We start from the raw sequence: 12,855 nt of genomic DNA, 5'->3' as shown, positions 1-12,855 counted from the left end.
AATACTAATTCAGAAGAAGGACCTGTCAGTCTTCATGGAGCTTCAATGGCCCTATCTGAAATAAGACAGTTTTACTCAACCAGTCTCAAAAATGTTTGGTGTGTTCTGGGGTTTTTTGGGAGGTTTGTTGTGTTTTTTTTTTGTTTCCCAGAGCAATTCTTTAACATTGGTTATCTGCAACACAGGTAACAAATTTATTTAATTTTTGTGAACCCATATGTTTATAATAGACTATTAAATTTGACTTATTCATTAGGCTTCACTTTTTTTTAGGATAGAATTTTAGTATTGTTATGCTCTTTGGGGTTATTGTTTGTTATGTCAGTTCATTTTCAACATGTTGCTTTGCAACCTCTTTTACATGCTGCTGAAATTTGAAGCTAATAGAGATACTTAGAATTTAATCCTTATTTAGTAGCAGCTGGTTTAAATGAAGACAGTTATTTTCTTCTTGTCTGAAAGTGATTGTGGCATTTTATGGTTGTCTGAGAGTGTATGGCTCTTGTGAGCTCTTCTGAGGTTTTAGAAAGGAAGAAAAACTGAAAAGCTGGGAAAGCAAAGTAGTTCCTTGGGTCGCATCTGAAGAGGGAATACAAGAAGCAAAATTCATCATTAAAAAAGGAAGTAATAACTTATTCTAGTATGGTGGTCTTTGGAGAACTAAAATGCACTCTTGTCATAACAATACAAATTTCAGCAAACAATTTGGAATGTGATATTGGAAAACTTTACATGGGTATAACTTTCAGCATATTTATCTTTAACAGATGACAGGTTGAAATGCTGGAGGTCGAACTTGGCCTGAGAGTGATAAAGGGCTAAAGGGAGCCAGTGGAGAAATCACAAATTTTTGAATCATTAGAGGTTTTATGCACCAGTATTCATATGAACTCTGTTTTATTTGACTTAAACTGATATCACTTTTTTTTCAGTCTGTCAGCTCTCCACTGCAGTCTCTTCAGCAAAGAACGTGGCTCATCCACTGGTCTTTGTTTGTCTTTTTTAATCATCCTAAAGGGAGGGACAATATCATCGACCTGTTTCTCTATCAACCACAGTAAGTTTTGTTTTCTTATGTTGGGGCCTTTAAATCAAAATGAAGGCAGATTATAGATATGCCAGCTTATAGAATATTTTTCAGCCCAAAACCTGAAATTATTTTGGAGATTCTACAGGTATTAATACTTTGAATACTTTTTTCCAAGCCTTTTTTGTATCATCTGCTTTTCTTGATTATTATACTTCTTTAAGGAAAAGGTAGTGAAGTAGGAAGAGCTGGCTCTTTTTTCCTTCTGCTTGGGAGGATGAAATAACTGGTTTTGCTAGTTTACTGACTGCTACCACATCTTTTAGGCCATAGGGGAGGGTATTGTTTTATTTTGATTTTAGGAAACCTATCTAAGAAAGGTTCTTAAGGAAAATCTGAGAAGAATAAAAATTAAAATTAAAACACTGTAGCCATTTGTGAGAGGTAACTGACTTACTATATGTAGAACTGGGAGTCTAGAACAGCTTCTAAGAAATAAATCAGTTAAAAGTTTTCTTCTTCTAGTACCTGGTTAGATCTAATGTATTAGAATAGGAGGATAATCCTCAAGGAAATTAGTTTAGCTTTTTCCATGATGATTCCAGTATACTGGTAATTTGTGGTGGGCTCTTGTGTTGTTTGTTTTCATAGTGTATATCTTGTTTTGCCTTTTTGTTCTAATTTATACTTCTCACTTGTAAATATATGATAATTTATTGGAGAGTTGAACAGGAAAGCTGCAGGCTGGGACGACTGAGAAAAATGGCTTCTTCTGCTTGTGTGCCTGTGCCAACTTCCCTTGTAATATCAACATAGCTGCCAGCTTGAGCCAGCATTGACATGAACTTAGCAAGTGAACTCTCCTGTAGTGGTAGCCCCTTTTCTCTTCCTAGTGCATTCCTAGTGCACTGCTGGCTTCTCTTCCTCTTGCTTTCCTCCCTCCTCTCTCTTTTTGAAAAAGATTATCACAAAAGTAACAAAAATAAAGCTTCCATATTTAATAACTGGCCAGTCATAAGTTTTGATTTCATATTGCATAAAAGTTGCATAAACTATTTCTTGTGAATGCTGTTGTGATGCAAAATGGCATTATCTGAGCTTTATTTGGATATTTTTTCTAGGTATCTCAATGCAATTCAGACAATGTGCCCACATATCCTCAGATATCTGACTACTGCAGTCATAACAAATAAGGATGTTCGAAAACGTAGACAAGTGCTGAAAGATCTAGTCAAAGTTATTCAGCAGGTAAGGACTGAAATAACTGATATTTTCTGACCTTTTTAACTGAGATTTCGTAATTTTCTTTTAATAATATGCCTGGTTTAGGATTACTTATTTTGGTGTTCAGTTTCTCTTGTTAAACTTATTTTTCATTGTGAAGTAAAATGCATGTCAGTCAGTAGAAGGACAAAGTAATTAAAATACTTCAAATTGATACATACATGACAGCACAGTTGCTACAGGCGACAATCAGTTACATCCACTTCAAGTATTGGTGTAAGTACCTGTTCAAAGCAGGATCAATACAAAGATCAAATTTTAAGTGTATCTTAATCTGTGCTTAAGCTTTAGTGTTCATGAAAGAAGTAGCATACAAAGCCATAGACCAGCTCAAGTGTAAAAGACATCTTTTATCTTAAGCTAAAACCTTACTTTAGCATTTAACTTCTAATGTAATAGGAATTTCTAACATTTGAGGTAAACTAACATTTTACAACTTCTTTTGCTTTCTTTTTATCTTGTATAATTTGTATGAAAAAAACCCGATCTTATTGAAATATCAGCTCTGGCTGCTTTGGTTATGAAATACCTGATGAGAGGTTTTTTTTCTTAGTCCTACTCCGTATGGTTCATTATATTAGATCATGGAGTGGTGGAAGTTTTATAGATTTGAAAGCAGCTCAGACAGAGTAACTAGCGACAGGTCTACATAAGAGAGAAAGCATTGGATGAATTGATTTGTCACATGTTATATGATAAGCTGATAGCTCTACTAGATTGCATATACTTCCAAACCTTTGCAAGTATTGAGTTGTTAAGTAAACAGTTTGTTGTTCATTTCAGTTAATTTTAAAAAGTGATTGATCAAAGACTGTTTTACATAGTGGATGTTAATTACATGGTTAACAAGTACAATTTTGATGTAAAAAACCTTTACCTGTAAAATTGAATTTTAAATCTAATGAGACTGTAAATACAGTTGTTCATGGATGGAAAAACAACTTTGATGGAATTCTCTCTTAGTAATTCCATAAATCTGCAGGTATTTAATGCTACTGCAGACTGATACTGAGTTAAACTGTCTTAAAATGTGCATTAGGTACCTATCAGAGGATGTTTTAAGTATGTCTTAATTTACACGTATGTATGTAGATCTAGCAATGTTCCTGCCTTGAAGTTAAAGTTGAGTAATTATTGTAATGCCAGAATAAATTAAAGCATTTTGTATAAAAGTGGCGTTATTTTTGTTAATATGTTATCAATGTTAATCAAATGATCATTCAGTTTGAAGTATAAAGGATTTGATGTTGGACTAGCCTTTGAAATCAGTATTTGTAGAATCATAGAATGGTGAAGGTTGGAAGGGACCTCAGAGATAATCAGGTTCCAACCTCCCTGCTATGAGCAGGGGCACCTCACACTAGACCAGGTGGCACAAGGCCTCATCCAGCCTGGCCTTACACAACCTCCCTGGGGAACACATTCCAGTGCCTTACTTACCCTCATGGCGAAGAATTTCTTCCTGAAGTCTAACCTGAATCTTCCCTCTTTCATTTTAAAACCATTACACCTTGCCCTATCACTGCCTTCTCTGGTGAAAAACCCCTCCCCAGCTTTCCTGTAAACCCCCTTCAGGTACTGGAAGGATGCTGTAAGGTCTCCCTGAAGCGGCCTTTTTCTCCAAGCTGAACAGCCCCAACTCCCTCAGCCTGAAGAATATATTTAGGATAATATTTAGGATGAATATCTGTTCTACAATATCTTAAGAAATTTGGAAGTCTGATAGAGAAACAGCTCTAGCTTCAGTTTTCTAACCCAAAGATTGCAGCACCAAATGCTGAAGGTGCAACTGCACTTCTGGTTGCTTAACCATATGACTAGGGGGAGTGGGGAAAGAGCATAATTATTCAGCTTCTAGAAGGGTAATTGGGACTTTAAGGCAATATTTTATTTAAAATTATGTATGGACTTGTTTCCAGTATTAAATCTTGTTTGAAGAATATAAGGAATACTTGAGTGATCTTGTGGTCTTGATTTCTAATATTCTTCCTCATTTTTTTTGACAGGAGTCCTACACATACAGGGACCCTATCACAGAATTTGTGGAATGCTTATATGTTAATTTTGATTTTGATGGTGCACAGAAGAAGTTGAGAGAGTGTGAAACAGTAAGATTTATAACATTTATAAGACTTTTCCCATAAGTGACGATCTCTAAAGTTCACAATGACCAGATAATATTTTCTAATGAGCTTTTAGATAGTTTGGGTTGCTATGGAGTTTTTTGAGAATTAATTTTGTAACACAAGACTTACCAATAAGGATATAGCTTTAAAATTATACTTAAGGTGTTCTAAAATGAGAAATGAATAGGTAATAATGCATTTGGCTGAGTTTCAGCTTTTCCATTAGTGTTTGAGAAGTGCTTGAAGGAAAGCTTGGATTTGCCTTTTGGTTGTGAAACATACTGCATCTTGGGATTGCAATGGTGAAAAGTAGTGTGAAATAACATTAGGGAAGTTAGGTATTCTTGGAGAACTTTTTTCATCTGCTATGAATAGTTAAAGATATGTAACACTTTGGTTGATTGGTGTAGAAGTTAGTATTTCTAATAGCTGAAGATTAGGACCAATTCTTACAGCCTCTGGCTTGACTTTTATTAGTATCAGTCACCTAATTAGAAGGCTAATAATTATCTTGTCACCTGATTGGGTAAATCAAAAGGCCGATAATCATCTTCACTGCATAGGACTGGTGGTCCTGTAATCTTAGTTAAATTTTGTGTTGGAGGGATCTTCAGTAGAGTTATGACGGTAGTAGACAGTGCTCTCGAGTCAGACCTCAGTGATCATGGTAGTATGTAATTTTAATTTAGCAATCTGCAGAAAAATGAAAATTTCTGCTAAATCTGTAGCTTTTTCTGCATATCTTAGGATGTCCCAAGAACTGTCTTTAGATGGAATGTTCACTGATCATGCCTGTTAACAGAGTCTACCAGTAAGTTTATCTTCCACATTCTTAGTGCTCCCTTTGTCCTTGCACTTGCAGGTGCTTGTGAATGATTTCTTCTTGGTGGCATGCCTTGAGGACTTCATTGAGAATGCACGTCTCTTTATATTTGAGACTTTTTGTCGCATCCATCAGTGTATCAGCATTGGGTAAGATAACTTCTTAATATGATGGTTCAGAAAAATCAGTCATGGATGACAGTTTGACAGTGCAAACCTCAGAATTAAAATATTCAGTCATTGGAAGAAATGAAAATCTAAAATTTAATTGGATAGTTGTCTTTCTGGTTTTTTTGGCTATAATGTAATAAATTCCAACAATCATATTTGAAAGTTGAATTCTTGTAGTTATTTTAAAACAATGTCTCTCTACCAATCCCCAGACAAACAGTCCTTTCAGACTGAAACTTTCTCATGGTGTCAAGTTAGATCTCTACAGAATTTAATGGGAACTTTGATAGCCAGTGTCACCTAAGTCCAGGTGTCTTAATTTGGAGCTCAATTCCACGCATGGCTATAGAATGCAAATACAGCAATTGCTTAAATATATTTATATTTGGTAGGTGCAGATACCTATGTCTGTTTTACAGTTACGTTATTTGAAAATTACTAGAACTGTATTGCTTTTTGAATTAAATAGAAAACAATAGTCCTTACTCCCTGTGGCATAAAGGAAATGATTTGGTTACAAGAAAATTATTTGTATTAGCAAGGATGTCTGTTATTTACTCAAATTAATTTTGTAAAAGCAGACTTTTGGATCAGCTCTGCCTCTGTTGTAGAAACTAAGCAGGAAGATGTTATGCATGATAGAGATCCTTTTCTACTTGATCTTTGCCCCCGTTCTCCATCTTTCCACATTCCTTAAATTTAAAAAGGAAAAAAATTGAAATTAAGAACTCTGAAGGTATAAAAATTGGAGTGGTAGAAAACAGTGCAGAGATCCTTGAGACAGCAGGAAGCAAAGCTGTTAAATGTGTCCAGCTCAATGGAGACTTGTCACCAGCTTTAATCCAGAGCAAATGTGTGAATCTGGTCCTCTGAGGGAGCAATTTATCACTGCTTGATGTCAAAAGAAAAGGACTTGATAGAAAATTGTTTTAGAGTTTTGCAAGCTTACTGAAATGATTACCTTTTCCATGGATAGATATAGCTGGAGAAAGGACAGAGATTCATCCTGCTTTTAATCTGTTGTCTTTATGACACACTAGTCCTCAGTGCATTTGGAATTAAAGGGCTTTTTATCCTTTATATCAGCTTAAAATAGTCATTGAGTTCTATGTAAGAGTCAAACAAGGAATTTGAATGTTTTAATTGACTGTGGTATATTGTGTTTTAAGCATAAGCGTAATAGTAAACTGGACAAAACCTAACAAAACTTCCATACTTAAAATTCATTTTTAAAAGGAGGCTAATACTTTCTCTAAAATAACTTTAAGCAGAATACTGCAAATTGAGGGATAAAGGGGTTTTGAATAAGTAGGAGGAAAAGAATTAAAATAAAGTTCTTAGGGAATTCCTTGGGAATGTAAAAAACCCCGTAGGGTCTTGATATTTCCTGGAAATTTTTAGTGCTTTATTCAAGCACAAGTTTTAAATGAAACTAGATGTTTAAGGTTTTTAATTAAAGACTAGGCGTCTTTCTGAGAGATCTCCTTCTCTGATCTAACTGATCAATGAGCAGGGGAGTTTGGAGCATACATCTTAAGTATGCTTCAAGTCTCTGTCAAAAGACAAAGATAAACATACCACTGATTCATTACTACAAAAGTAGCAAGTTTTCTTTAACAAATCAAGGTCTTTTGTAGGTGGCTGCCATTTATTTATCATCACAGTTCATAATTTTTGTGCCATGTGTGGTATTTTAACTTCAAGTGTGATATAAAATGTTGTTGTTGGCTCTCCTTGTTACTTGTAAAGGACTTATAAATATAGGTATCAGTGTCATTATGAGCATTGTGGTATGTTTTGAGGCAAGTGATAAAATTTGAGTTGAGACATATATTTCAGATTGACATGGATATTCCTACCATGTATCAATTCAGGTAATCCCATGCAGAATCAGTTATCACTAATAAGATTCTCTTTGGTATGGTAGGTCGTTGTATTTTAAATTATGTGCATAAGCCTTAAGTTTCTGTGAGCTGTAACAATCATTAGATTTGGGCTTTTGAAGTGTGGTGCGTAAGTATTTCTTAATGCATTTCAGACTTTTTGCAGAATTTAGCCAGTCAAAATGCTCTTGGGCTGGGGCATAGGTCTTGAATTTCTTTGTCTGTATGTGATTTCCACTGCTACTCTTGGAGTTGAAAACTAGTTGGTTGTACCACAGTGTTTGATAAATTCTATTTAATTATTCAGAAAAAAATTGAAAACAATTAGAATGAAACTTGCTTTTCCTTGTATTAAATTGAAAATAAAGGGCTCATTTAATTTTTTTAACTGCTTATGTCTATTAGGCAGCTGACATTTTTCCAAAGGACGTAGTTGTTTTATCAGTTGTAGTTTAGAATTTATGCATCCCAAATCATCCTGCAGTTAGTTTACTGTTTGAAATATGTTTAATAGGGAGGAATAGATTAAACTAATTCAGAATGTATTTAGGTTATGTTGATATGCCTGTAGCTAATGGAAGAGCTGAGTATACTTCATTCTTCTTTTCCATGTTCCTTGTTTGTATACAGTACAAGATATGCTTGTTTATACATGATGATGTGTGGAATTCAGTAAACTTGCCTTTTACACAAAGGAAAAGTTAAATAGCATTTGCTCTAGCATGCCTCAATTAAATGAATCTCATTATAAAACAGGGACAGAAATAATTTTAAAAAACTGTATTTGAAACTATCTGGAAAGCTACCATATCAAAGCAGCTTGAAATAGTAGACTCTAAATAGTATTCCCAAGACTCTAGACTCTCTAGACTCTGAATAGTATTCTAATAGTATTCTCTAAAACATTAATAAAAATATTATAATGTATTTTTTATTATGCTGAAAATCTTTATAAACAGTGGTAGTGTAGAATACAGCTTTTCTAGCTTCTTTTCCTTGGTGATGTGTTAATATGTATTTGTAAATCTGAATTTGTAATTGTTACTTGAACTGGTATATATGTATGGTGGCTAAGCTGGAGTTTGCATCTCTTGAGAGTATTAGTTATCTGTTTTAACAGTACAGTAAGAAAATAGTATTGGCTGTTACATCATTGTAATCAGGGTAGGTCTTACGTGCATTTGCTCTGGAAGAAGGGAGAATGCTTTTTTAGCTGTATGTTTTGCTTTAGCAGGCAACTACCTCCTCCATGTTACATACATCCAGGCACTTTGGATGGTGCTGGCTGCTTCAGTGGTCCTAAAATAGAATTCAGTTGCCTCAAGTGCTGAGATAAGGTCATCTTTTGGTTCAAAGGTGTTATGAAACTTTAGGTTTTTTAGTTCAGGTACCTTAACTAATACAGTTTTTAGTTGATAACTTTAGTTATTTCATATTTAATTTAAAATTTTAAATCAGTATAAGTCAAAGCTACAAGTTCAGTTTAAATAGGTTTTTATATCCCTATTTGCCTCATTATTCTCATTCTATTATTTATAAGTTTTTTTCAAAATACCTGTACTGTGTGTGCTGTTTCTGTCATGTAGCTACATATATGCTATATCTTCCTATAAAATTTTGATTTAAAAAAGATTCCACCTGGAGAAGATGAGCTAATAAAATTTAAACTTGGTAGGAAAGAGTAGACTTATCTGGTAGGTAATAAAAACCATTTCATAGTTTCTGGCTTGGAGTAACTCTCTAGAAGTCTGTGCCCTTTTCTACAAGTACATGAGGACTTTAGGTTAAGGAAAAACAAAGTCTAGGTGCTGTAGGTTGGAAAGGACCTCTGGAAGTCATCTGATTTGATCCTGTGCACCCAGATAAAACTGAGCAAGACACTGCAATGTTTCATTATCCTACTTCAGGCCTTGTCTAGTTGATTCTTGATTATCTCCAAGGGTAGACCTTCCACACTCAAATCTCAAAGGGTGGTTGCTTAATCCCCAGTGTACTGGCAGTAGCCATTCTTGTGGTCATCTGGAAGAGGAGTTTTCTTACCTGAATTCTATTGATGCTTATAAAAGAAATGGGACAATTCCACTTACATGCATACATGCCCCCCCGTGTTCTTTTGGTTCAAAAAGTTATTTGCAAGGCAGCTGCTTGATACCACTGATCCAAAGGTAGTAAAGCAATTTGTAGCTTCTTACTGAAACACCTCTTATTCTTCCTAGATGACTGATAAATCCACATTTATATCCCTTATATATTCTAATTTCTTAACTTGTCTGCCTTAACTCTATACAATTGCTAATTCAACCATAAATTAACAATTCTAGAAAAGCAGTAGCAACAATTGTTGGATTTTGCTTTCCTTGCTTTGCCAAGCTCCAGATACTTTGTTGCCTGTGTCGTTTCACTGCAGTGAGTTCAGTGTAAAAGCAGAATTTTAAGTTTTGGGTTTTTTTCTATTAATCTCACTTCACATTTGTCTGTGGCAGAAAATGTAATTTACTTTTATAGTTGGGAGAAGCATGATCATATAGGATATATCATATAGGTGAGATGGAACATATAGATGAGATGATTGTATAAAGAAGACTGTAGAGGTAATCTGGCTAAGTAGATGAGGTAACAATTTATATAAAGTATTCACTTGACACTAATAGTAGTCAAGAGGGAAATCATTCTCACAGGTGGAGAAAAATATATTTCAGCAAGATGCTGTGCAATGGTGAGAAATTGACCTCTCCTGCAACTCAGTGTAGCCAGCTATCTTTTTGGTTGTGTCTGTAGCCCTTAACTCACATTTGTTACCTTACTTTGAAAACAGACGCAAGAATGAGTGTTACAAATGTACTGTAAGAGCCAAATGCCAGAAGGAAGGTAAAGAAGTTGGCTGGAAAGCTACAGGAAACGCCATCAGGAAGAATTATTTCTGGACAAGAGTGCTTGTTTCCCTAAGAATTTTCCTCTCTCCATCATCCCTCACCATCCTTTCTTGAAATAGCAGAATATTGTAGTGTAGTATATCTGTCCTATCTTCTATAACAAACTCTGTTTTATGGCTGTTATTCCTGAATCTTCAGAGTGAAGTTTATTGCTAAATGAGCTACTGAGAGACACTTTCCTGGAGTAATTAGTCTAAACTTCTGTGACTGTTGGCTGAAATTGAATAAAAATAAAAGTAATTCAGCTGTTTGCAATTTTCCAAAGAATGTTAATGTAGGCAAGGTTTAATAGGGATATATAAAAATTGTGCAGGTCAAGTTTTAAGTGCAAGATGTAGTTCAGAATTAAATTATATACTATCAGGATGCGAGTTCCTTATTCACAACATGCCGGTGTACAGCGATGATGGTGGTAGATGTGCAGGTGTGCATTTGTTAGTTTTCAAGTAATTTCAATCAAATGAAAGTATGCTTTCTAGATACATGGTATTTATTGAGTACAGGTCTTGGGCTGTGTGAAATTGTGTTGATTTAACTTGTGTTCCTTAGTCTCTAGTCGTGTTCACCAACATCAGAAGAATCCTGTTTCACCTTTGTGTTATCTTTTAGTATGTTGGCAGATAAACTAAATATGACTCCTGAAGAAGCAGAAAGATGGATTGTCAATCTGATTCGAAATGCACGACTAGATGCCAAATTAGATTCAAAGCTGGTAAGATGATGTAGGTGTGTGTAAGGTGATTGTGAAAGATATGAAAGCAGAGCATTAAATTAGAGGGATATGCATTCTGAGAGACTTCTGAATTTGCTGTATCTTTCCTGTGTTTTAGGGCCATGTAGTCATGGGCAACAATGCAGTCTCACCTTATCAACAAGTGATTGAAAAGACCAAAAGCCTGTCTTTTCGTAGTCAAATGTTGGCTATGAACATTGAGAAGAAGTTGAATCAGAGTGGTAGGTCTGAGGTGGGTATAAGTTAAATTTTTCTGAATTCCTGTTATTTTTTTTTGTTAAATATATTTAAGTATAATTCTTAACCTCTTAATTAATCAGATGTACCTACTTACAGTTCTGGCACTGGGTGTTAATTTGAAAAGGTTTATTTTTTTATAGGGAGCATTAGAAAGTGATTGTTTTCTCTTGCCTCTGTTGTTACCACGAGGTATTCCTTTTTTGTGTTGCATAGCTTGTTTGTGTTTCTGTCATAATTTGATTTTCTGCTTCTTTTAAGTGGTCTGCTTCACCATCTAAAAAGAGCTTGATTTCAAGGATGACATTTATAATAGTTAATTTTTTTAAGTGGATTGTACTTAAAAAAAAATATCAGTGTGTATATATATTATTGAGAGAAGAATGAGTGATGGGTAAGACTGGAATGTGGAAGGAGCATACTGCAAAACCCTAACTGTGAAGCCTTATTCATTAAATACTGGAAAAGGTAGCCAGATGTTTAAGTAGAGCCTGTGGAGTATGGAAGTTGGCAAGATCATCAGGTTTTGCCTCTGTCCTCTTTACAATGTGAGAAGCTTTGTGAGGGAGAAGAACAGTGTAAGGTGTATGACTGAGGTCCACCAAGGACCCAGGCATACATACATAAATAAAGCAAACTGCGCATTAAAGAACTTTTAAAATATTAGAAGTTCTAATGAGTTTCCTCAGATCTTGACCAGAATACTGATGGAAGTTGCACAAGTAGTGCTGGATTAGCTTGTTCCATAAAAGGGCAGTCATGTGGAATTTATTATACTATTTCTTCTAAAAAAATGTAATTTGCAAATTATTTTTATATTTATTTTTAAAAATTTTGGAGCTTTTCATTTTTGAAACTTATTAACTTGGGAGAGTCAGGCTGTACAACTTAATTACAGCATATATTTTTGCTTTAAACTTACACGGTATGCTTCACTATTGGACAATATTCCCACTTCCTGGCAATACCAATATTAGACATTTTTCAATAATTTCTTGTAAGTTGCAGTAACTGACAGATACTATAGTAATTTATTTTTTGCTTATCCTTACCTATTTCTTTATTCTCTAGGCACCTAACTGGGCTACTCAAGACTCTGGCTTCTATTGAAATACTGCTGCAGAGGGGAAAAAAAAATCAGTTTTAATTTGAATAAATAGCACAAAAATATAACCTTTTTGAGAAAAGGTAATTGTGTTCCATCTAATGTTGTATAAATAAAATTGGCTAATTTTAACAGTATGCATCTCTGTAACTTTAATAGGTACTTAAGTATGTTTTGTAGCGCCTTTTAAGCATAATGGTGTGCTGGAGCATTTTGTATCACAGTTTGCAAAATTTAAAATGTTATTTCTGTTACATTTGTTTATACTGAAGGATGCTATTGCTCTCAGAGCTGTCTGACTTGGGAAGCAGGGAATTACAGATATTTATTATCTGCTGCAAACATCACACAAAACCCTAAAAGCTGATGGTACAAACAAATGGTTCCCCACTGAACATTAGCCAAACCAAAATCTTTTTCTGCTCTTCCATGTTATTTGTTTCTTACAGAAGCAGCTTTGTAGAGCAGAGGCATGTGTAGCTTACAGCTTTATGAGATCTAACACAACCTACATGCAGCATAATTTGGATAGAC

The 12,855-nt window shown here is 34.6% G+C and overlaps 1 protein-coding gene across 2 annotated transcripts in view; it reads left to right on the top strand.

Annotated features, from left to right (window-relative positions):
• Nucleotides 1-12,457, top strand: part of EIF3E (eukaryotic translation initiation factor 3, subunit E) — a 21,261-nt gene extending 8,804 nt beyond the window's left edge. For both annotated transcript variants that reach the window (XM_010006474.1, XM_010006473.1), the window contains 7 exons: nucleotides 933-1,057; nucleotides 2,149-2,275; nucleotides 4,318-4,419; nucleotides 5,300-5,409; nucleotides 10,856-10,958; nucleotides 11,077-11,211; nucleotides 12,288-12,457. In XM_010006474.1, coding sequence (XP_010004776.1) covers nucleotides 933-1,057; nucleotides 2,149-2,275; nucleotides 4,318-4,419; nucleotides 5,300-5,409; nucleotides 10,856-10,958; nucleotides 11,077-11,211; nucleotides 12,288-12,326 — 741 coding nt within the window. In that variant the 3' untranslated portion in view covers nucleotides 12,327-12,457. The remainder of the gene's footprint in view (nucleotides 1-932; nucleotides 1,058-2,148; nucleotides 2,276-4,317; nucleotides 4,420-5,299; nucleotides 5,410-10,855; nucleotides 10,959-11,076; nucleotides 11,212-12,287) is intronic.
• Nucleotides 12,458-12,855: the final 398 nt, after the last annotated feature.

This window comes from Chaetura pelagica, unplaced genomic scaffold (genome assembly GCF_000747805.2).
Source record: "Chaetura pelagica isolate M959 unplaced genomic scaffold, ChaPel_1.0 scaffold76, whole genome shotgun sequence".
In the NCBI taxonomy this organism is placed as follows: Eukaryota; Metazoa; Chordata; class Aves; order Apodiformes; family Apodidae; genus Chaetura; species Chaetura pelagica.
Note: the sequence above shows the minus strand (reverse complement) of the source record. Positions and strands in the feature narration are given on the sequence as shown.